Source organism: Camelus bactrianus, chromosome 27 (assembly GCF_048773025.1).
Source record: "Camelus bactrianus isolate YW-2024 breed Bactrian camel chromosome 27, ASM4877302v1, whole genome shotgun sequence".
NCBI lineage: Eukaryota > Metazoa > Chordata > Mammalia > Artiodactyla > Camelidae > Camelus > Camelus bactrianus.
The window spans coordinates 25256344-25279652 of record NC_133565.1 but is presented as its reverse complement, the minus strand read 5'-3'; the positions used below and the strand labels follow the sequence as shown (position 1 = coordinate 25279652).

The 23309-nt window shown below is 51.1% G+C and overlaps 1 protein-coding gene across 1 annotated transcript; it reads left to right on the top strand.

Annotated features, from left to right (window-relative positions):
* Positions 1-8845: 8845 nt before the first annotated feature.
* Positions 8846-21811, top strand: MFGE8 (milk fat globule EGF and factor V/VIII domain containing). The gene is made up of 9 exons (XM_074354213.1): positions 8846-8986; positions 11536-11661; positions 12064-12195; positions 14429-14610; positions 15015-15170; positions 15836-15980; positions 19452-19636; positions 20711-20866; positions 20989-21811. The coding sequence occupies exons 1-9, from the start codon at positions 8914-8916 to the stop codon at positions 21124-21126; spliced, it is 1293 nt and encodes a 430-aa protein (XP_074210314.1). The 5' UTR covers positions 8846-8913; the 3' UTR covers positions 21127-21811.
* The last annotated feature ends 1498 nt before the right edge of the window (positions 21812-23309 follow it).

Genomic DNA, 23309 nt, shown 5'->3' with positions numbered 1-23309 from the left:
ATTGCCAGCTTCCTGGATGCCTCAGACATCTCAGCATTACATTCCCAAATGCAAAGATCACCGGAAGAACAACCTCTCTCCACCCACCACCCCCAGACTGAGGGGCAAAGGAGGAGGAGGAGGGCCCCCCTCGGCTAAGAATGCAATTGCGCCTTTAAAAGTGGTCATTTCAAAGCATCAGCTGGGTCTTTGTGTGTGTAGCTGAGAGCAGCCGTTAGGGAGTCTGTTCTTGCTGTGACCATTTCTAGTTCCCGGCAGCTCAGGGGGCTGGGGGCAGGATGGTGTGAATGCTAACTCAGCATCTGAGAGGCAGCCTCGCAAGTTGCAGGGCCCTTAGGAACATTGTTCCGTCTTCTTTAAGGGTTAGGTGGTGCTATTTCTGAGAATGAACGTTTGCCCTTTGGAAGCATGGGGTTCTCAGATTCAGCAATGATGAGCTGGATTACTGGGAAAATGAAGAGGCTTTTCTGCAAGTCATCTCACTGGTGAGACTTTGAAGGGGTCTGGGCTTTGTGAGCCAAAGCTCCCCCAGCCAAAGGCCACCACACTGTCAAACAGAAGTCCCCAACGCATTAATCAACATTCTAGATTCTAGAAAGACAAACAGATTCTAGAATCTAAATTCTAGAAAGACAAATAGAAAGACAAATAGACCTATGGATATGTTGGGGGAAGGAGTGGACTCTGGCTCAAGGCCCGTGTCTCAACGAGTTCCTCTGCTGAGGTTAGCACACCTTGGAGAGTGAGGACAGGAGGGGACAAGGCTAGGAACTGGCATACCTCCACCCCCAGCACCGTGAGAAGAATTTCATGTCTTAGGATCAAGAGGTTGGTAGCGCTAGGTGAGGGGCTCTAGGCTTTGTTGAGAATTGAAGGGTAAAACAAAATTCATTAAAACCCATTGTTGAAGAGGAAAAAAACCTTTCCTCCATTCTCTTGTGATTGGTTCCTGGGGGCCTGTGAATTAAACTGACAAAAGACAGATTAACAAGAATTTATTTACACATAGGAGTGCTAAATAATGAGTAATCCAAAGTGGGATAGAATTAGGGGCTTGTAGATCTAACTCAGTAGGGGAAAGGGGAGAGCGGGAAAAAGCTCCCGTGGAAGGAATAGATTTCTCTAGGAGAACTAAGGGGACATAAGAATGTTTGTGATAATGTTTGTGTGTAAATGTATGAGTGAGCTTTCTATCTTCTTTAGGGCCCTAAAACTCTTCCAGAGAGGGGTTTATGGTAGGTTTAATCTTGGTCTCTTTCCTGGGAATAAACCCACCCCAAAGAAGGAATTTATGGCAATCCTCATTTCTCAAAATGTTCTGCTTTGGGTCAGGGAAACTCTGAGAAGGCTTCTTCTGCATCTATTGTATCTCAAATGTCTTCAGCTCAAAAAAAAAAAAATCTTTATACCAACTCTGGGGTTCTGAGTGGGTCCTTACATCACATAGCTTGGCAGTGGCTCAATCAATATTTGTGAATGAATGAATGACCAGAGTAGGAGTTAGATAGGGAGGCTGTTTGATGGCCGCACATGTGACACTGGGATTGGGGCAGGAGATGTGGTCCAAATTCCCCTCCGCTGGTGAGGAAGTTGCCCCATACAGCCAAGCTGGGCTCCCTCTGGGCTCAGCGGCATATCTGGAATCTGGCAAAGTTTGAGCAGACCAACTTGTTCACCTGGCGAGTTTACAAACATTCATCTGACATCTGCTAGTACTTGGGAGTTGAGTTCTAAGAGGCTTTGAGGCCAGAGCTACAGAGCTGTAGGTTTGGAGCAAGAAATCAGAAATTTTAAGCCTGCTACTCAGTTCATTGAGAGTTAAATAACAAAAACTCAATCAGGTAATTTTAAAGATCTAATTTGCTTTATTAAGCAATTCATGAATTGGGCAGCATCCCACATAGCAAGAGGAAAGGAGCTCCTCTGAACTGGAGAAAAAGAAAGATTTTTAAAGGTGGAGGGGGGACAGGAAAAGGAAATTATTAGCCAGAAAATGCATTGTTTCAGGCAAGGTTGCCTTTTGGGTGGAATATCTCATTAGTGCTGACCAAACAATTTCAAGTTGGTTAAAGATTACAATTCTGGGGGGAGACTGTAACTGCAATTAGGTTAGGTATTAATTCTTGGTTTGCTAAGGTGGGGCTTTAACACAAGTGGTTCCATTTTGGGCCTGTTGTTTCTTGTTTAACAAGAAGGTTGATTTTTTCTTGGGAGAAATGGCAAAATGAGTGTCTGACAAGTTCTCCTGGGCTGCTGGCTTGAAAAGGAGGGCAGTCGTAGGAGAAAGAAGACAGGTCAGGGATCTTTGCATAGGTGCCTGTATCCTTAAAGGGGGGCCCTTCCAGCTGGAGGATGAGAGAGCGTTGGGTGGGGGGGGGTAGGGGGGTTAGCCAGTGACACACCCTCTGGGGCCTGTGGTTTACTAACCACCCCTTGACCCTGCCCAACCTGGGCTCTGGCTCCAACCCCCACCTTGGATTTGATTTCCAAGAATGGACTTGATGTTCTTCCGGAAATGGCCTTGCTCTGGACTCAGGCAGGAGATGGGTTGTCCAGATGTCCAGCTGGCCCGGTTAGAAAGGCTTTGAGCAGAGCTCTATATAAACAAACCTTTCTAAGGCATTTCTTCCACATCCTTTCTACTCTGCAGACCCAATCTCTGACCCAGGTGTGGGTGTGTTTCTTTTCCACACCAGATGCTGACTCCTAGAACTGCTCTGGGCCAGCCAGGCAACTTCCCTTGATGCCAGTTACCTCCTGGGAAGGAGGCAAACTTCGAATGAAGAAAATAAATGTGCCTGACTAGCAGCTTGGTAGAGTCACCAGGCAGGTAAGATGTGAAGCTGGGGCTTAAATCCAGGTCCCAGGTCTAAATCTTTCTGTACAACACCCAGCTGCCTGTCTCAGAGGAGCAGACAAAACCGGTGAGGAGGCATCTCAGGGCGCCACTCAATGGTGAACAGGAGTTCTGAGTGACAGGGCTTTAGGAGTTCAGAGAGGGGGAAATTAGTTAGGGTGGAGGGAGTCGCCAGGGAAATTAGTGAGGACAGTGGTCAACAGAAGCCCCAACAGAAGTAAGGAAAATCATATAAAGGAACCTCAGAATTTGGCCCACCCTTTTGGTTTCAGTGAGAAAACACTTTTACATTTTTAAACTGAAAGCATATTTATTCCCCAGCACTGGCCCCTGGTCCTTGGCCTTTGGCTTAAAAACAAAAGGAGTTTGTTCAGTCCCTGGGCTGGGATGTTTGCTCGCAGATCATGATGTGTGCTTAGAGCAACTGGTCTGGGGAAGGGGGTGTGCGTTTAGAGAGTGTGAGTGTGGGGCTGTTGTGCAGTCTGCTCCAGGTCACGTGATGCCTGCATTCACAGATGCTAAAGAGCAGAAGACAAGGGGCTAGACCGAACAAATTCTTCCTTCCTTTCCACATTGATGGAGTTGGGCAGTGTTGACAAATATGTAATATAAGCCAGTATCTTAGAGATAGTGTAGACCTCAGAGATCACACATGCACTTTGCCTAAATCCCTCCAGTCACAGGAAGCCCACCCTCCACAACAGCAGTCAGTCTCCCAACGCATACACAGCTGGTATCATTGGAGAGCACCGGTTTCTTTTTTGAGCATGTTCTGGATGTTTCAGTTTTATCCTGTATTCTCCCTGCCCTAGAATCAGCCATTTCTCCAAGGAACTCTGATCTTTTTAAATTGGAGAATGGTATTAGAGACCAAAGTCTGAACACCTAGGTGCTCATTGCTACATCACTGTTTCTAGGCCCTCTTAGCAGACAGAGCTAGGAAATAAATATTTGTATTATAACCCTTGTATACACACATATCTATAATTATTTCTGTACCTATCCATCTGTATTTGGTTGTTAAACATGAATTCATATTAATATCTCTGATTAATCTAACACCATGTGATTTATTCCAGCCTCCTTCCTTGCTTATCTATAGCTTCCTTCTCCAACAGTGAGAAACCTGACTCCTACTATCAACCATCCGTTTACCCATTTGTTTAAGCCCAGTGTACATGCACATGTTAACCTGAATCCCCATGAAAAATAACTTTACTTTTACTGACTTTACTGACTAGGGTTCAAGGATTATACAGTTCCTTTTGTCTTTAGCTTTATGGTTTCCAGTCAAAACACTGTTTTTCAAAGTTACTTAGGTCAGTTTCTCTCCATACGCCTTCACTCCTCCCCCACCAACTACTTGCACTGAGGTTTTGTCATACATTTGCAATAAAATTAGATTCTTTGGCCACAGTCTGGGGCTCCCTAGCATCCTAGTTGAATTTTTAAAATGTACATATGTTATAGTTCACTCTTTGTAAAGTTCTGTGGATTTGTCAGTTGGGTAGCACCATGTATCTACCACCCCAGTATTATGCAGAATATTCCATCACCTAAAAATTCCCCCATGCTTCCCCTTTGCAGTTAACCACTCCCACTTCCCCATGCCCCTGGCAAGCACTCATCTGTTTTTCATCCCTATACGTTTTAGTTTTCCCAGAATGTTATGTAAATGAAATCATAAAACACGTAGCTTTTTTTGGTTTGTCTTCTCTATCTTAGCAAAACACATTTAAGATTCATCTATGTTATTGTGTGAATCAATACCTCAGTACTTTTTATCACAGATAAATATTCCATTATATGGTTATACCACAGTTTGCCCATTCACCTGCTGAAAGACATCTAACCATGATGTCTTTGTTTGTGAAATAAGCTGCTCTAAACATTTGTGTACAGGTTTTTATGTTAACATACATTTTAATTCACTTGCGTAAGTAGCTAAAGTGTAGTTGCTCCTGGGTCATTCGGTAAGTCTATGTTAAAGTTTATAAGAAACCACCAAACCGTCTTCCAAAGTGGCTGTACCATCTTCCATCCTCATGAATGAGAGTTCCTATTGGTCTGCATCATTGTCAACATTTGGTATGATCAAATTTTTTGGATTTTAGTCATTCCGGTAGGTCTACAGTGATATTTAATAGTTGGTTACATTTTTATTTTCTTACTGAAAAATTACATTGCTTTTGGCAAGTATTCCACTTTGCCAATTCATTTTGGATTATCAGTGATTTTTCAAAATCATAAATAATGATGCTATGCTCATCTCTATATATTACTTTTTATTTGGGTAATTTCCTTGCAGTGAATTTGCCCAAGGCAGATACCAGGTCAAGTTTTGTAAGTCTTGCTACAGTCAGACTGCGATCCAGAGAGACTGAATCAACTTGTAGGTCCACCAATTAGGTATGAATAGAATTATTCCCCCAAAGCCCCATTAATTTAGAATTTTGTCAATTTACTTGACTCTTGTTAAGTTTCTGGAACACAAATTATGTTTTTTGATCGTGTAGGGGCATGTCTAAAAAATAAAGATATACCTGGTGTCCTGTCACCTATAGGAACAAAAATCTGAAAGTTTTAATGTAGACTACCTGTTAAAAATGATCACATTATGATACTGTCAAAAAAATCCAACCAAATCTTGTAATGTTGTGATGCTCTAGTACTGGATAAGGAACACATTCAGGCCAAGGAGATTCCATCCTACTGATCTCTACAAGGGTCAGATCATAAAAGAAAATCCCCTTCTCTGCTAATTTCAGAACATCTTCAGCATCCCAAAAAGAGACCTTGTATCCATGAACAGCCACTCCTCATTCTCCGCTTATCCCAGCCCCAGGCAACCACTCCTCTATTCTCTGTCTCCATGGATTTGCCTATTCTGGACATTTTATATGAATGGAATTATACAGTGTGTGGCCATTTGTGTGTGGCTTCCTTCAGTTAGTGTAATATTTTCAAGGTTAATCCATGTTGCAGCAATTATCAGTACTTCATTCATTTTTATGGCTGAATAATGGTTCATTGTGTGGATCTGCCTCTTGGTTTATCCATTCATTATGTGATGGACGTTTGAGTTGTTTCCAGTTGCTGGCTATTAATAATGCTATTATGATCATTCATGTGTAAGTTTTTGTATGAACTTGTTTTTAGTCCTCCTGGGTATGTACCTAGGAGTAGAATTGCTGGGTCATATGGTAACTTTATGTTTAACTGTCAAACTGTTTTCCACAGTGGCCGCACCATTTTACAATCCCATCAGTAATATATAAGGGTTCTAATTTCTCTATATCCTCACTAACACTTATTATCTGTCTTTTTGATTATAGCCATGCTGGTGGGCATGTGAAGTGGTATGTCACATGCTTTTGATCTTGATTTTCATTTTTCTGCTGATCAATGATCTTAAGCATCTCTTCATGTATGTTTTTCATTTGTATATCTTCTTTGGAGAAATATCCATTCAAATGCTTTGCCCATTTAAAAATTGATTAGTCCTTTTGTAGTTGAGTTATGAGTTATTTACATATTCTAGATATTAGACTCTTATCAGACAAATGATTTGCAAATACTTCCTCCTGTTTTGTGGGTTGTCTTTTCACCTTTGAAAGTGTCCTTTGAAGTATAAAAGTTTTAAGTGTTGCTGCAGTTCAATGAATCTATTTTTTTTCCTTTGGTTGGTTGTGTTCTCATGTCTAAGAAACCATTGCCTAACCCAAGGTTATAAAGATTTATGTCTGTTTTCTTCTAAGAGTTTTACAGTTTTAGCTCTTACAGCTAGGTCTTTGATCTATTTTGAGTTAGTTTTTTGTATAAAGTGATATGGGAGTCCAACTTTATTTTTTTGTGACTATCCAGTTGTTCCAGCACAATTTGGTGAAAAGACTATTCTTTCCTGATTGAATTGTCCTGGCACTCTTGTTGAAAATCAGTTGACCATGGATGTATGGATTTATTTCTGGACTCTCAATTCTATTCCACTGATCTGTATGTCTTTCCTTAAGACAGTACTGCACAGTCTTGATTACTGTAGCTTTGTAGTAGGTTTTGGAATTGTGAAGTGTGAGTTTTACAACTTTGTTCCCACCCCACGTGTTTTAGCCATTCTGGGTCCCTTCCATTTCCATATAAATTCTGAGATCAATTTGTCAATTTCTGCAGAAAAGACAGCTGGAATTTTGAGAGGGATTGTGTTGAACACGTAAATCAATTTGGAGAGTATTGTCATTTTAACAATATAAGTCTTCCAATCCATGAACAAGGATGTCTTTCCATTTATTTAGGTTTTCTTTAATTTCTTTCAGTAATATTTTGTATTGTTCAGTATACAAGCCTTTCACTTCTTTAAATTTACTCCTAAGTATTTTATTCTTTTTGATGCTATTGTAAATGAAATTGTTTTCTTAATTATATTTTTGTATTGTTCCTTTCCAGTGTAAAAAATACATGTGATTTTTGTATTAACCTTTTATGCTGCAACCTCATTGAACTCATTGATTAGCTTTAATAGACTTTCTTTTTTTTGGTGTGTGGATTCTTTAGTGTTTTCTATATGTAAGATTGTGTCATCTGTAAATAGAGTGTTACTTCTTCTTTTCTAACCTGGATGTCTTTTATTTCTACTTCTTGCCTAATTATCCTCGCTAGAACCTCGACGGCAGTGTTGAATATAAGGAGTAAGAGCAGATATCTTTATCTTGTTCCTGATTGTAGGGGAAACATTCAGTCTGTCACCATGAAGCGTGGTATTAGTTGTGGGTTTTCATAGATATCCTTTATCAGGTGAGAAAGCTCCCTTTTACTCCTAGTTTGTTGATTGTTTTATCACAAAAGGGTGTTGATTTTTTACCAAATGCTATTTCTGTGGACATTGAGTTGATCATATGTAGTGTTTTTCCTTCTGAATAGTTTTAAGAAGGGTCTCCAGCCAGTAAAGTCTGACTCTAGTCCCAACCTAGGTCTCAACATAACTGATAGGGAGATACCTAATCTGGCCGCTCTGTTTTTTTTTTTTTTTGGCTAGTCTGACTAGACCACAATTATTAAGTTTTTCTGTTTGTTTTTTGTTTTGTTTTGTTTTGTTTTGTTTTGTAAATAGGTAATCCCTGTACATGATAAAAAAAGAATCATTTAGGAAAAAGTCAACCATGACAAGCAAGTCTCTTCCCACCTGGACACCCTGGTTACCTTCCCTTTAAGCAACCATTATGCTCATTTCCTGGAATATTGTCTAGAGCTGCTTTCCTGCTGCAAGGGCAGAGATGAAGAGTTGCCTCAGAGACCTTATGGCCTGCAAATCCTAAAATACCTTCTATCTGGCACTTTACTGAGAAAGCATGCTGATTCCTTTTTTTTTTTTTTTTAAAGTCTTAACCACTTCAAAGAATGCTGCTATGATAGCTTTGTGTGTATGTCATTTTATACGTGTGACTTTCGGTAGAATGAATTCTTGTAAGCGGAATTGCTAGATCTTAGGGTCTCAGCATTTTTCATTTTGATAGATATTACCATACAGCTCTCTTGAGAAGTGGAGCCAACTTACAGCCTCTCCAAGAATGCATGCTTGAGTCTGTTCCCCACAGCCACGCACTAACAGTGCGCTAGTTAATTCAGTACTTGCCAATCTGATAATTGAAAACATGGTAGTCGTACTTTTAATTTGCATTTTTCTTACTATGAATAAAGTTTAGCAGGTTTTCTTAAGCCTAAAATTAAAAAAAAAAACAAAACCCAAAAGCAAAAAACAAACAACTCCTTCTGAGCCCTTTCCTGCCCAGTCAACCCAGGACTGGGGGTTCGGTCACCAGCACCACGCGGGACGCTGGGCGTGGCCCAGGCAGGAGGTGGCGGCCGCGGACCCCTCGGTTCCCCACCCTCCCCTCCCCGGCCGCGGAACCCCGCCCCGAGTCCGCCTCTGGCCGCCCTGGGCGGAGCACGTGGCCCAGTGGGAGGTGCTGAGCTGCCTGATTTATTCCCGTCCAGGAGAAGGAGTGAGAACCCGCGGGTCTGACCAGCCGAAGCGCCGGGTCCCGCGCCCGCGTCCGCACACCATGCCAGGCTCCCGTCTGCTGGCCGCGCTCTGCGGCGCGCTCCTCTGCGCCTCGGGACTCTTCGCCGCCTCGGGTGAGTGGATCGCGCCGCCTTCTCGCCCCCGCGCCTCCTCTCCGCCCGGCTCGGAAGTTCGCCGCCGCGCCCTCCCTCTGCCTCCACTGTTTACAAACTTGGTCAAAGAGCCGGGGCCGAGCGGAGGGGCGACTTCTCTCGCCGCACCCCGGCGGGAGGCAGGGATGCGCTCGGCTGTCTCCGTGCCGGGTGTTTTTGACCGGTGTTGGAAGCTTGAGCATTGGGCGGGTACTCGGGACATTGGGTGACAGCCCAGCCTCCCCCAGGGATGTGGCTTACACAGAACAAAGGAATCCGCTGTGTAGGGCCTCTCTTTTCCCATCTGTAAAATGAGGCCATTGAACTGTGTCTGACTCGCGCTCGCCTTTCACCTGGAAGTTTCTAGGACTCTTGTATTGATAAGTCTTCTCCAGCCAACTTTCCCTGGTAACTCCCTCTCAAGCCCTGGCTGCTGGTGGGTTCACTGGAGTTTTGTCCTCCGCTTAAAAGAAGGTGTCTGATCAGAGAAGCGGAGCGCTGGGGAGTCGGTGGAACGGATGGGGCTCCAGGTGGAGCCCAGGAGCCTGGGCAGGGACTTGGAAAAGGACTCCCTGAGGTGGCAGCTCCTGACACACCGTCCACCCCCCCCCCCCATGGCCTTGGCCTGTAGCTTTATCTTCCTTGGTCCTCCTCCCCCGCCCAGGAGGCCTTCTCACAGCTGGGCCTCCAGCAGGCTGGTCATGGGGATGTCCCATCCCCTTCACAGTGGGCTGAGGAAAGGGTGCCCATGGGATGGGGGCAGATGGCAAAGACTTCAGGCACCCCCACCATCATTTTCTCAAAGAAATAAGATTGACTGAAGCAAGGTTGGGGGGAGGGTCACAGCTGAGCCCTGACTCTGCCATCCTGTGACAGTCTGATCCCTGGGCCTGGAGCGGAAGCCTTAAGGCCACACCAGGCTCTCCCGGAGGCACTGGTGGCTGGGTCTTCAAAGTCCCTTTCCACTCCTGTCTGTCCCCACAGCCTGAGCCCTGGCAAAATGTCCCTGGGGAAATCTCCCAAAGAGGGCAGGACCCTGAAATCCCACAGGTTGTTTTGTAGAGGGTGGTCTGGCTTTTCAGGAAGGGGGAAGCGCCGCAGTGCGCAGGTGAGTCAGTCACGGGCCTGTCAGGGAGGGGCACCTTTCACTTTCCTTTTTTCCCCATTCGCTGCTTTGCCCTGGAGCAGTGTAGGCAGGGGTGAGGTTGGGAAGGGGACACAGGGGGGTTGGACCTTGATAGGGTGGGAGCCCAGGACTCTGGCTACTCCCAAGCCTCTGCCGCAGCATTGCCCGCCGCCTGTCAGGTCAGGGAGGGGATTAACCTGCTATTTAAAGCCAATGACTAATAGCTCGTTGGGAGCTGCCTTAAGCTCTCGAGGCCCACGCTGAGGTGGAGCTCCGAGGCCTCCATCACTCGTTAACGGTGTTCCTTCTCTGGAGCCCAGACCCAGCTCTCTGGGGCTTTGGGATTTCAGGAGGGCCCTCCAGCCTGGGACGGCATGACTCCGTGGGGAAGAGAAGAGATTTCCCATGTCTTACCCCAAATGAAGGGTTTGGGTATGGGGTCGGGGGGGATGCCCTTCTGGGATGCTAAGGTCAGCTACAAGATGCTCCGCAGGCCTGGCTGACCTAGTGGGCTGAGGTTCACCCGAGTCACAGGACTGGGGTCAGGCTAACAGTGCACATCTGTCACCCAGGCCCCTAGCCAGAAGCTGTGATGTCCTTTCAGCCCTCCTCCCACCTCTCTAGTCGTTGTCCAGTGTTTCTCAAATCTGCCCTTCCTCCTCACCCCTTCGCCTGACTTTCTCTCTTACCAGGAGGCCTGTGACAGCCTCCCTGATGCCCTCCTGGTCTCCTCTCTCACCCGCTCCAGTCACAGTTCTGCACACAGCCAGAGGGATCTTTGTGTAGCTACCAGACGCCTCCCTACCCCAAGGCAGCCCATCTGCATCTCTGCAGGTGGCCTTTTCTTGACATTCTCCTTCCCCAAGTTGGAAATGGCTTCCCCACTCCCACCTCAAGCTTGAGAGTCTCTGATTATTTTTCCCTGGTGGACGATGGTGGGGAGGCTGAAGGAAGACTAAGAGCCCCTGTTCTGCAGGATGAAGAGTCTAAACTTGTTCTCAAGGGTCCCTCTCAGTCTGGCCACAACCTACCTTTTCAGTGATGTCGTACTGTTCTCCAGCATACTTGTCCTCTGTGCTTCTGCTTTGCTTTAGAAAGTTCTTTCCTCGTTCCCCAGTCTGGCACCCTCCCACTCTGACTTTTAGACCAGCTCAAATGTCCCCACCTCTGAAACTTCCAGCTCCCTGGCAGAAACCATCCTCCACTGGCCCCATGTGCGGGCGGCTGTCAGAGCTCACGGTGCCTCTTTATAACCTGGTGACTTGTCCGCCTCCTTCCCCTGGCTTTTTGAGCCTGGACTGCACCTGACTTCCCTGTCTCAAGGGCGCAGGACATACATGGTAGTTGGCCCCCCAGATATTTACTGAATGAACAGCTTGTTCCTGAGTCAGAACTGCCATTGCAGGTGACTTCTGTGACTCCAGCCAGTGCCTGAATGGTGGGACCTGCTTGTTGGACCAGGACAAACCCAACTTCTACTGCCTCTGCCCTGAAGGCTTCACGGGCCTTATATGCAATGAGACTGAGAAAGGTACCTGCCCTGGGCTGTGCCTGCCGCTCCCCACTGGCTCCCAGTTGCAGCCCAGGCTGCTGGGCTGAGCTGATCCCGAAGCAGGTGCTGGTCCCCAGCACCCCTCCCATTGTCTGCCAGCTTTTCCCTCGAAGCTCCCAGGCCACTTGGAATTCTGGATGCTTCCTTCACTTGCGCTGACTCACCTACACAGGACTATCCTTGGCTTTAGGCTGGCCCAGGCCCCATTGGGTAGATTGAGGGAAGGAGGAGATGGCGGGGGGAGGTGGGCAGTCAGCTGAGTTTGGGCAAAGGGTCCTTTTGGGCTTGGCCCACCTGCTGCTGCCTGTCTCTGTCCCCAGCTAATTCTTACCCATCTTACCCATCTCCTTGTCCCATCTTTCCTGCCCCCCATCCCCCCAGGTCCCTGTTTCCCAAATCCCTGCCACAATGATGCCGAATGCCAGGTGATCAATGACTCACACCGAGGGGATGTCTTCACCCAGTACATTTGCAAGTGCCCTCATGGCCACACAGGCATCCACTGTGAGATAGGTGAGTGTCTGGGGTGGAAGACCCTGAGCCACAGTCCTGGCAGCCCAGGCCATGTGCTGGCCTTACCTCTGTGTCAGGGCCTCCTCTGGGTAGACTGGGGTGGGACAGAGCCCCAGCCAGGCGGGGGTGGGGGCTTGTTCCCCCTCAGGCTTCTTCCTGTCTGGCCCTCTCTCCTGGGACTGCGGGCCAGGCCTGACGTCCCTGTGGGGAGTGAGGGGCGGTGGTGACCCCAGAGGTCGTGGGAGTGTTGTTTTCTGGATCACCATGAACCAGACGCACAGTATTAGGGTTAAGTCTTGGGAATTTTCTACCAAGAGGAGAAAACCAGCACATTCTTAGTCTTTGGGGGCCTCGGAGGTCAGTTTATAAGGCTTGGGCCTCAGGGTCTGACAGTTCCGGCCCAGGTTTGACCTCTGGCCTCATCGCAGAGCTCAGGGAGGAGGGAGAGGCCTGGGCAGACGGGACCGTCCCCTCACGGTCAGGTGGTCAGAGGCCCGGTGTGCGCAGAGGGGCTGACCAGCCTGGCCTGCTGGGCACCCACCCAGGGCCATTCTGTGGCCCAGTGGATAACCAAGCAGGCCTGGCCAGCAGCGGCTCTCCGCACCATCCTCCCTCCTGGCCTAGGACTCTTTCTAACCTGCTGTGGGGTGGGCTTGTCCACGTGGAGGCCTAGGGTGGGTGGAGTGGGGTTGTGGGGGGCAGACTTCTGCAGTCCAGTTGGTCTGTCACTGAGCATCATGGCCAGGGGGCAGGCAGTTCTGCTGTAGGCAGATGTGGGGATGGTCTCTGGGAGGAGGGGGAGGGCTGGGCCAGCTGGGTGGGAGCCAGCCTCTGGGGGAGGGCAGGTAAAGTGTCTGCCTCCCCCTTCACATCAGAGGAGACAGCACTGAGGGCCTTGGGCCTTGGGCTGAGGCCAATCTGAGATACTAGGGAGAGGAAGCATGTGTATGTCTGGAGGGGGGTTGCCAAGACCGACAGAGCCCTGGTGAGGCCAAGTGGGCCCACTAATTACTGGGCTGGGAGCCCAGGTAACCCTGGGTGTGCCTGAGTTGGAGTTACTCATCTAGCCTCTTTTCTGCTTCTCGGCCTGGGGTCTGTCCTGGGCTGGATGTGGTAACACCTGGGGCAGAAGGCAGGGGCGACTGCAAAGGTGGAGGAACTCCCCCAACCCTTGCCCCACTTTTTTTCTTTGCAGCCCCTCCGTATTTGTTATGTGGTGTCTTTCCTTGGAGCCCACAAGGACCCCACAGACCCAAAGAATGCACATGTGGGGCCATCTGGGTGTGGACATATGGGGGTGGGGACAGTGCAGGCCTGGGTTCAGATCTCTGCTCAGCCACAGGCTGGCTCTGATCTGGGGCGTATGGTCTCGCTTTGTGCCTCACTCTCCCTGCAAGAGTGTTGTACACTGAGCTCGACGTGAGCCCGGGGGAATGGAGTAAGAGTGGACCTGTCCCTGCGTTCTCTGCTGAGGACCTTGGAGCTAAGGTCCAGGTGCACAGGCTTGGCTCCCAAGGGCCACGTCGCTGGGGTAATGGTGAAGGCAATGGGCCCTGGCTAGGGACAGCTTCCCAGATGGCTGGGTCAGAACCAGTACTTAGAAGAGGCAAAGGGAATGAGAGAAAACAGAATGGCACTCAAACTTCACCCAGAAAACTCCTGCCAGTGGGATTCTAGAAAACTCCATGCAGAGGTGCTCAACCCTTTATGTGCAGTACACGTACTGTTCATATGTGTACTGAACATATGAGGCGCCCCTTCTGAGGCGCCATCTGAGGCTCCCTTTCTTCCAAAACCATCCTCCTGAGGAAGCCAGGGGCTGGGCTGGATGGGGTGGTCCTCCTGGTGGGGTGGGGACATGGAAGAAGAGGAGGCCACACTGAAATTCTCTCACCAGCCCAGCCTCCATATTGAAATAACTGCTGCTCGATGCCCTGTAAAAATGAGACCACCTACTGCAGCCGGGCAGGGACTCCGACTGCCAGTTATGGCAGTGCCGTGAGTTCTGGCCTGGCTCGGAACCTCCTGGCAGCCCTGGGTCCCAACCCCCCGCGACTCTGCCCGGCCCCTCTTTTCCTCCCACTCACCTTTTCTTGTTACCTATTCCTCAGCCCTCATGGTCCCTTCGTGGTCTCTGCTCCAGGTCCTTGACAGAGGCCACACTGTTTCGTTCTCGTGTCCCTTGGGTTGCACCTGCTTGGGTGGCCTTCTGACTGCTCCCTCCCCCCCCCAGTCTGTTCCATGCCACTGGGCATGGAGACGGGCGCCATCGCCGACTCCCAGATCTCCGCCTCGTCCCTGCACTTGGGTTTCATGGGTTTGCAGCGCTGGGCCCCGGAGCTGGCCCGCCTGCACCGCACGGGCATCGTCAATGCGTGGACATCCAGCAACTATGACAGAAACCCCTGGATCCAGGTATGGAAGGGGTGGGCAGTGTGATGGGAAGGGAGAAGGTGAGGGGAGGGCGCCCACATTTGGGGGTCACCATGTGAGATCACCAGTAGCAAGGTTCATACCTGGGGTCCCGGTAGCAAGGTTGCAGGTTCCCATAGGTAGAAGCATCTTTAAGTGGAAGGCAGCTTTGGGGCACCTGGAGTGGGTGGGCAGGATGAGAGGGAGCGAACGCTAGGCTGTGGAGGGGCTGTTGGCACTGGATGAGGCCTCTGGGGACCTGTCCCTGTTAGTGTGCTGGGTCCAAAGCCCGGATGAGAAAGCCCCTCTCTGTCATGCTTGGGTTGTTCTCTGCTGGTTTGAGGGGAGAGGGTAGGGGTGGAAAGAACCTGGGAGATAAGGGTTTTATCCTCCCTGCCCTGGTCCAGGTGAACCTGCTGCGGAAGATGCGGGTCACAGGTGTGGTGACGCAGGGTGCCAGCCGCGCAGGCAGTGCCGAGTACCTGAAGACTTTCAAGGTGGCCTATAGTGTCGATGGGCGCAAGTTCCAGTTCGTCCAGAATACAGAGGGCTCAGGAGATAAGGTGAGGCTTGTTGGAGTCCTAAAGAAGGGCTGTGATCAGCAACCCCTGGGGCTCCAGTGCTGTTTGAGGGCCCCCAGTGAGGGGAGGGTACCCTGGGTAATGGGCCACGAGGTGGGTTTTCAGATGCCTCTTGCTTCGCAGAAATCGGGAAACCCAGATTGTGCCTGTGGCCTATGATTACAGGTAACAGCCCCACTTTATAGATAAGAGGGGTGAAACTCAAAAAGGTTCAGTGACTTGAGAGTGGCTATAGTGGTGGAGCTGGGATGCATTCAGAGCCTCCAAGGATACTGTGTACAGTTGTACGTGTTGTACACTGCTCAAAGATGTCATTACTAAGCACCACTTACAATATAGACATCAGATGTTTGTGTGCTTCTCTCTGTGGGACAATTGTTAGAATAAAATGTCTTGAGAAAGGAGTACCTTTTCCTAATTTGCACAGAGGCACCCTGTAGGTCATAGGTGGCCCTGTGTAAAAAATGGGAGCTTATGCCCAGGCCCCATGGAGACCACGGAAGGTCTGAGAAGGGGAATCATGTTGAGGGCTGTGAGGTGGCCAGAGGAAGGACTGAGCTCCTGCCTGAAGAGGAAGAGGAGGCAACCCCAGGAAGTGGGGCTGCCCATTGCTGACCCACTCCTGCAACCTGCCTCTTCCCGCGTAGGTGTTTGTGGGTAATATGGACAACAACGGCCTGAAGGTCAACCTGTTTGACATCCCTCTGGAGGTGCAGTATGTGAGGCTGGTGCCCGTCATCTGTCACCGGGGCTGCACCCTCCGCTTTGAGCTCCTTGGCTGTGAGTTGAATGGTGAGTGCTGCGGGCTGTGTAATCCTAGGGGCTTGCTTTCCCTGCCCCCTCTTTTCTCAGCCATGCTGAGCTGGTAGGGTGGCAGCAAGGCGGAGGAACCTGGGCTCACACAGGAGATGGTCACTAGAGGGATCACCTGGCCATCAGCAGCCCTGCCCAGGTGTTTGCTCTCTTCTGGTTGGTAGAGGAAAAAGATACCACTTCAGTTTTCAAAATATTTTCACTTACTCTGATTGGTTCCTTAGCTTCTAGAACATGTAGCATTAGTTGTCTTTTGCAGATGTCAGTTCCCTGGGGGCAGGGAGTTTGTTTTGTTCACCATTGCATTCCCAGTGCCTAGAACAGAGCCTGGATCATAGGTGCTCAATAAATGATGAATGAGTGAGTGAGTGAGTGAATGAATGAATGAATGAGGAAAGTGAGGCCCAGATAAATTATTTATCAAGGGTATACAGCTGGTAGGTATTAAAACTTGGTCTAGATCCCTGGGCTTCTGACACCCACCCATCCACAGTTTTTCCCCGAAGCCTGTGGTCTGTATTCAAGAGAAACATGGGGGCTTCTAGGGTCATAGGGCTGGAGCTGGTGCTTCTTGTTGTCCTTTCCGCGGACATTCTCGGATTAAAGGATAGGGGACCAGAAAGGGACAGGTTTCTGCTGAGCCATGAAAAACTGGCCATTGGAGTGGTCAGGGTGCAGGCGCTGGGTTGAGGGCGTTGTCACTGCTCAGCTCAGGCCAGCCCAGTCTTTTCTCTGAGGCCTGGTATTTCCCTCTCTGCAGCTACAGTGCCACCTGCTGGCCACTGGCAGAACTGTAGGGCTCACTAGGTAGAGCTGCAGAGCAGAGGTGGCGCTCTGCCTTTCTTGTTTTCTCCGACACCCACCCTCTGTGCCCCCTTTCCACAGTTCTTACTCTCAGGGTCACTGCCTTTTGAGCCTAATCATTTTAAGTGGGAGAGGTAAAGACTTTGACTTCTGCTAAAAGGAGATTCAGGCAATTTGTGAAGGACAGAGACAGGTCTGGGGGCCCCCACCCTGGGCGCCTCTCCCTGGAGTCCCTCGCTGCTCACTGTCATAATCTGAAGCCTTTGGCTGTTAACGTTGCCTGCCTGAGTCTATCACAGCTGGTCCCCTCTAAAGCCAAGAGAAGGCGAGACTGGCGAGCTGAGGAAGTGAGGCTTCCCTGTCTGCTTGGCTCAAGGACTGGACCACCTCCTTTCCCTTGGAGGCGTTCCAGTCAGCTGGAGAGTGTTGCTGTTTGCCTGTGTGTGTACACGTGTGCACGTGTGTGGGGCTGAGGTCGAGGCATTTCTGGGCAGGCCCTGCCTCAGGATTCCTCTTCGCTGGTGGGCATGGTGTCCTTGATGAATTGATTAGTTATTCAACTCAATAGACATTTATTAAGATATTTATTAAGCTCCTTCTGAGTACCTGGCTCTAGAGAATGATACAGGTGAGATCCCTGAGGTCATGGAAATTGCATTCTAATAGGTGAGGCTGATGTGAGACAGGGAGCAAATGAAAGAAAGCTCACATAGCAGTAAGAACTATGAAGGAAACACGAGAGGGTGATGTGACGAGGGTGATTTGGGGTGAGGTGAGGGACTGCCCTGTTGGGATGGCCTTTGAGTAGAGGTTGGAATGATGGAGATCAAGCCATGTGAATAACTTGGAAAGAGCATTCCAGGCAAGGGATGTGTGGGAAGATAAGGTGGCTTGGACCAAGGTGGGGGGTCAATGGAGTGGATGGATTAGAGACTTCTACTCAGTGAGCTCTGTGGACCAGCAGGATGAGTGTCACCGGGGAGCTTGTAGAAGTGCAGACTCCCAGCTCCACCCTAGACCTGCACAGACAGAATCCTTACACTAATAAGGTCCCCAGCTGATCTGTGAGGCGCACTGCTTTTGTACCTCATTTTACAGTCTGAGGACCAGAGAGGGGAAGGGAGCTCCCAGCGTCACATAGCAAGTGCTGGAGCTGAGAGCCCTGCCCTTGGCTTGGTGCCCCACCCAACTGCATTGTATCTGGAAGGCAGTCTGACTTCCTGGGGTGGGGCCCAGAAGTGAGGGGCGGGGGGATGAACTGCTGGAAGCAGACGGTCTGTAGAAGGGTCCACCTAGAGCAGACGATGCCTCGGAGTCCTCTGCAGAGGGCTCTGGGCCTACGCCCTCCAGGCCTGGCCCAGGAGATGAGCCACCTCCCAGCCCAGCGGCCTCTCTTTGTGGGAGGAGGGTGGAGGCTACCTGGTGCACCGCCCGCACGGGGAGATGGTATGATTGGTCGGCATCAGCACACTCTGCAGGCAGATGTCTTTAGTGGCAAGGATGCGAGTGTCTGGGAGACAGTGGTGTGGAGCGCTGTGTACTACAGTCTGCTTCCAGAGGGAGCCACGGCTTTCCAGGCCCACTCCTCCACCCCTGATTCTGCAAAGGGACAGATGAAATGGAGTGGGGACTCTGCCATGTGTAAGATCTGCCCATCATTCTCCGGGGAGGTTATCCCCTGCTTGTCCCTGACTGTTCTGGACACCTGCAGGTGCAGACAATGAGGACAAAGCAGCCCGGCACATTCCTGAGTGTTTGGGCAGGCTTGTGTCAAACCAAGGCCAGCTTTTCAGGCAGCCCTCCTAGGCCTGTCTGACAGCACGCAGAGTAGTGAGTGTGTGAACTCCCTGGGAGGGGCTGCTGGGCAGGGATACAGGGTCGGTCCTGAGCCCCAGCAGTTCTGAGTTTTTGGCTTCCACAGCAGGAGGTTTTCCTGTTCATCCCTGGGTCACCACCAGGCAGGCCTTCCTGGCTCTTGGTGGGTGCAGAAATGGTGGAGAATTGTCACTGAGTGGCATGGTCATTAGCAGTGTGTGTGTGTGTGTGTGTGTGTGTGTGTTTAGAGGGGGTGGACTTGGTCACAGTGCTTAATGTCTCTCAGCCTCAATTTTCTCATCTCTGGAATGGGGTTACTGGTTTCCTCTTTGTCCTGGTTTTTGTGTGGTAGATTAAATGACTGATGTAAGCACTGAATCAGTGAGATGCTGGTAATGCCAGGACTCAGTGGTGTGGATAGCGGCTGTGCTGTAGGAGTGACAGAGGAAGTGCTGTGAGTCTGGAGGAGGGAGAAGTCCCACTCAAGTGAGGTGGTCCGGGCAGGCTTCTGGGAGGAGGTGTTTCACGAGTCAGGCCTTGAGGGTGGGTGAGAGGTGGTGGATCAGGGCCTGTGCTAGTGCGGAGGGTGAAGAGCGGTGGGTGATCCATGAAGAGCACGTGAGGCTGGGAGTGGGAGGTGAGGTTAGGAGTGGGTGGGGCTGGCAGTAAGAAAGTAGGACGGTTGGCTCTGAAAGGCAGAAGGAGCTTCTATCTGTCGTCTGAGCGGATGGGTCAGGAGCCACAGAGTTCTTTCCCCTTCATTGCCTCGTGCTCACACCCCTGGGAGGCTGTGGATCCCTAATCCAGGTGACAGCCCCCCCTTGCTGGCAGGATGCGCCGAACCCCTAGGCCTGAAGGACAGCACCATCCCCGACAAGCAGATCACAGCCTCCAGCTTCTACAAGACCTGGGGCCTGAGTGCCTTTAGCTGGTATCCGTTCTACGCACGGCTGGATAATCAGGGCAAGTTCAACGCCTGGACCGCCCAGACCAACTCTGCCTCTGAGTGGCTGCAGGTGGGTCAGGCTCCTCCTGGGATGCTGGGCTGGGGTAGGCTAGGATTGGGTGGGACTGCCAGATCTTTGACCTTGGCCCAGCCCAGGCTTTTGCTCCCCAGGAGGGAGTTTCTGCATAGCCTTGTTTTTGTTTGGCTTTGCCCTCTCATGTCCCCCACGCCCCCTCTTTTTCCTGATTATGTAACTTCAGAGGGGGGAGAGTGGGGGAGCTTAGTGCTGCTTCCACCAAGGCCCCCAGCCCCAGGTGGTGTGAATGTCTGTGTGTGGGAGTGTGCGCGCCCATGTGTGTCTAGAGGTAAGGCTACCTCCATCGGCTGCCGCAGGGTGATAAGGCTGAGCCCGTAGACAGCAGGGCAGGTTGCAGGAGGCATGCCTGACCCAGGCACCTCGGGATTTCTCTGCTTGAGCTCAGAGCAGACACTCTCTAACTCGCTGTCTGAGAACAGGCCATGGGACAGCCCTTGGATATCAGGAGAGTCATGGGAAATGAAAGCATCCACTCATGTTATAGATGAGGAAACGGGGTTCTGCCAGGGTGAGGATTCATGCCTAGGGCTCCCCTACTGGTTGGCAGTGAGTTGGATTTGCAGCCTGGGTCTTGGCACTGCCTGCCCAGGGGCAGGTGGCAGGTTCCCTGGGATGGGCAGGGACAGGCGTCAGGAGGGGAGCGGGGAGCACATTAGCCTGTGGGGCCGGGTTCCGGGAGAGCTGCCAGCCTTTCGACTTCCCCAGGACGGTGTCAGGCTGTGGACGGCCCTGCAGGGGCCCTCTGGAGCAGTTCCTGCCCCTGTAGGCTGTGGTCTCTTCTGTCTCTGTTCTCACTGTACGAAGGGTTGGCCGTGGGTTGGTCAGGGCCCAGGCTTTGAAACCTAGGCTTCATTGCAGTGAAGTGTTTAATGGTGTCTGACAAAGTAGGTAGCATTATTTATGCCCATTTTATAGATGAGGAAACTGAGGCTCTGCCAAGTGAAGTAGTTTTCCTGAAACTCAAATGTGTGCCCCTATGTGCCTGCCTTTTTCTATCTTACTGGATTTGGTCCAAATAAAGAAAACGTGGTTGGTTGTTTCCTATAGATTGACCTAGGCTCCCTGAGGCGAGTGACCGGCATCATCACCCAGGGGGCCCGAGACTTTGGCCATATCCAGTATGTGGCAGCCTACAGGGTGGCCTACAGTGATGATGGTGAGAACTGGACTGAATACAGGGACCAGGGGGCTGTGGAAGGCAAGGTGAGTGTCTGTCCAGCTGTCCTGCCCTCACCACTCCAGGAGTGCCCTGTGAGTCTGATCTGGGGCTCCGAGGGGAGGGGGGGCTGGCTCTGGAGTCCTCCTGACACCCTCTGTGCCTCTAGATCTTCCCTGGCAACTTCGATAATAACTCGCACAAGAAGAACATGTTTGAGACGCCTTTCCTGGCCCGCTTTGTGCGCATCCTGCCCGTGGCCTGGCACAACCGCATCACCCTGCGCGTGGAGCTCCTGGGCTGTTAGTGGTGGGCCCGGCTGAAGTGACTGGAAGGGCTGTAGGGCACTTGCCCCTTCCCTGGTCCTCCCAGCCTTCAGTGGACCTGCTGCCTCCCCACCCATTCCTGCCCTCCTGATTGTAGCTGACCTAGGGGCGGGGTTTCAGTCACCTCTCACTCCCTCCCACCCTTCCCCCTCCCTCCCTCCTCCTTTCCCTCCCCCTCCCGCTCCTGCATGCCCAACCCTCATGCCATCCCATTCTCTTAGGCACTGTGGGAGTTGAGTAGTTCTGGGATGGACAAGTAGTTCTGGATGGGCAAAGTAGGGAGCATGGGTTACCTGCACCTCCCCAGGTCCCTGATTCTGGCCTCTATGACCTCCCTAGTGCTGCTCCCACACCCCACATTCCCATGGCCCTGGAGAAATAGGCCCTGGGGCCCCAGGCTGGAAAGAACAGTCTCATGCCCTTCAGCTCTGAGGCATGACGCTGCCACTCCTGCTGCTGCCACCCGGTCCCCTGACACTTCCCCCTCAGCTCCCCAGAGACCCCTCTTACTCCTTGCCCTGAAGCCTGGAAAGAGACAGAAGTGGGTGGGATGGGTCTGTGGAGAGATGGGGGAGGAGGTGGGTGGGCGTGGGGGGCCCTCTGTGCTGGCTCTTCACCCCAGAGGACACGGGTAGCTTCCAAAATATATTTATATCACCCCCTGAACTCTTGCTGTGGTTCATTATTGCTCCATCGAGATGAGCTTTGACTTGGGCAAGTGTCCCCACCCTGAGGCCTCCCCGAGCTACAGCATCCTTGTGTCCCCTGCCTGACTGCAGAGAGGGAGGAGACTCAGGGGGGTCACACTGGAGGGGTCTGGACTCTTGCCCTTAGTTCTCTCGCTCCAGACTGTGCAGCCCTGGGTTCCATGGCTGCTGCCAGGTGAGGGGCCCAGGGGACCTGCACGGAGGTTTTCTTCAGGAATGGCTTTGCTTCCTTCCCACACCAGGGGGGCAGACAGAGGCTGCTGGTTTTCCCCTTTGGCAATTTCCATTTTCTTTGCAACTGGAGCAGTGGGCTGGAGAAACTATTAGAAACTCAGTGAACTTGGGCTGCTTTCAGAGCTACAGGGGACCCCAGGGTGGGGTGCAGTGTGGGATGGGAGGGGTCAGGCCTCTGCCAAGTGGGCACGAGGCCTCCTGGCTGAGCACACTAGTTCCTGGAGGCCACTGTCATCTTCACTCTAGGGCTGGGAGGAAAGTCCCATGGGTACCTCTCTCCATCCCCGTACCTGCCACATGCAGGGGCAATCAGGAAGTGGCCAGTGGAGGGGCAGTGCAGGCCAGCACCCTGATGATCCGGGAAGGGGGCTGGCAGATAGAGAAGGGACTGACTAGCTGGGAAGGGGGCATATGAAACCACCCTACTATTCAATGCCTTGAGACATACGACGAATTTTCCAGAACAGACTTTGAGAGCCACACTAATACACAGAGGCGCCTCTGGGCAGCACATCTGGCCATGTGGCTGCCAGAAGGAGGGTGTGGCTTTGTTGGATCTTCGTCAGGGAAATTAGACTGGAAGTGGCTCCTCCCTGAGAGCTCCCGTTGCCAGGGCTTCTTGGCTGAGCAGGGACAGAATAACAGTCTCGGGCTGTGGTCTCTGAATGAGCTAGATATGTGGGGCTCCCCACCCCGGGGGTCCTTTGGCCTACCCTTCCCTGTTACAGAGCTCTCCTCCGTGGAGCTGCATGGGTTGGTTTGTCGTCAGTCTTACTGGGTGGTTGCTGGCTTCAGGAGTCCCTCCTGGGAGTGTTTCCTACGCCAGACCTGGTCTGGCCTCTCCTGGGGACTAGCAGACCATGAAAGAAGCATCTTTTCCCACCTCACATCTCTGATCTGGGATGGTTCTGCCTCCCCAATAACTAACTGTAGCTTGAGCCTGGCCAGAATCCCGTACTCCCACTTGCAGAAGGAGGAACAGAGCTTCTCTCCCATCTGTCGAGTTGCCCCTATTGGGGGCAGTGAATATTTTCTGCGGGCCAGTCTCGGCAGGCTGGCCGGGTGGGCTGGTGGACAGTAGTCACAAGCCCCCTGCCTGGTCCAGGAGACCCAGGGTAACTCCTAAGCCACTTCTCAGTCCCTTCTGCTCACCTCTGCTGTGTTGGATGTGTTAGCCACACCCTTCTGAAAGTACCCCCTCCTGGGACCCTGGACTGGCACCC

Coding starts and splice junctions, on each gene's coding strand:
- MFGE8 (XM_074354213.1), top strand. CDS start 8,914: ATGCCAGGCTCCCGTCTGCTGGCCGCGCTCTGCGGCGCGCTCCTCTGC. Junction 8,987..11,535: donor GGGACTCTTCGCCGCCTCGG/GTGAGTGGATCG, acceptor CTGCCATTGCAG/GTGACTTCTGTGACTCCAGC. Junction 11,662..12,063: donor ATGCAATGAGACTGAGAAAG/GTACCTGCCCTG, acceptor CCATCCCCCCAG/GTCCCTGTTTCCCAAATCCC.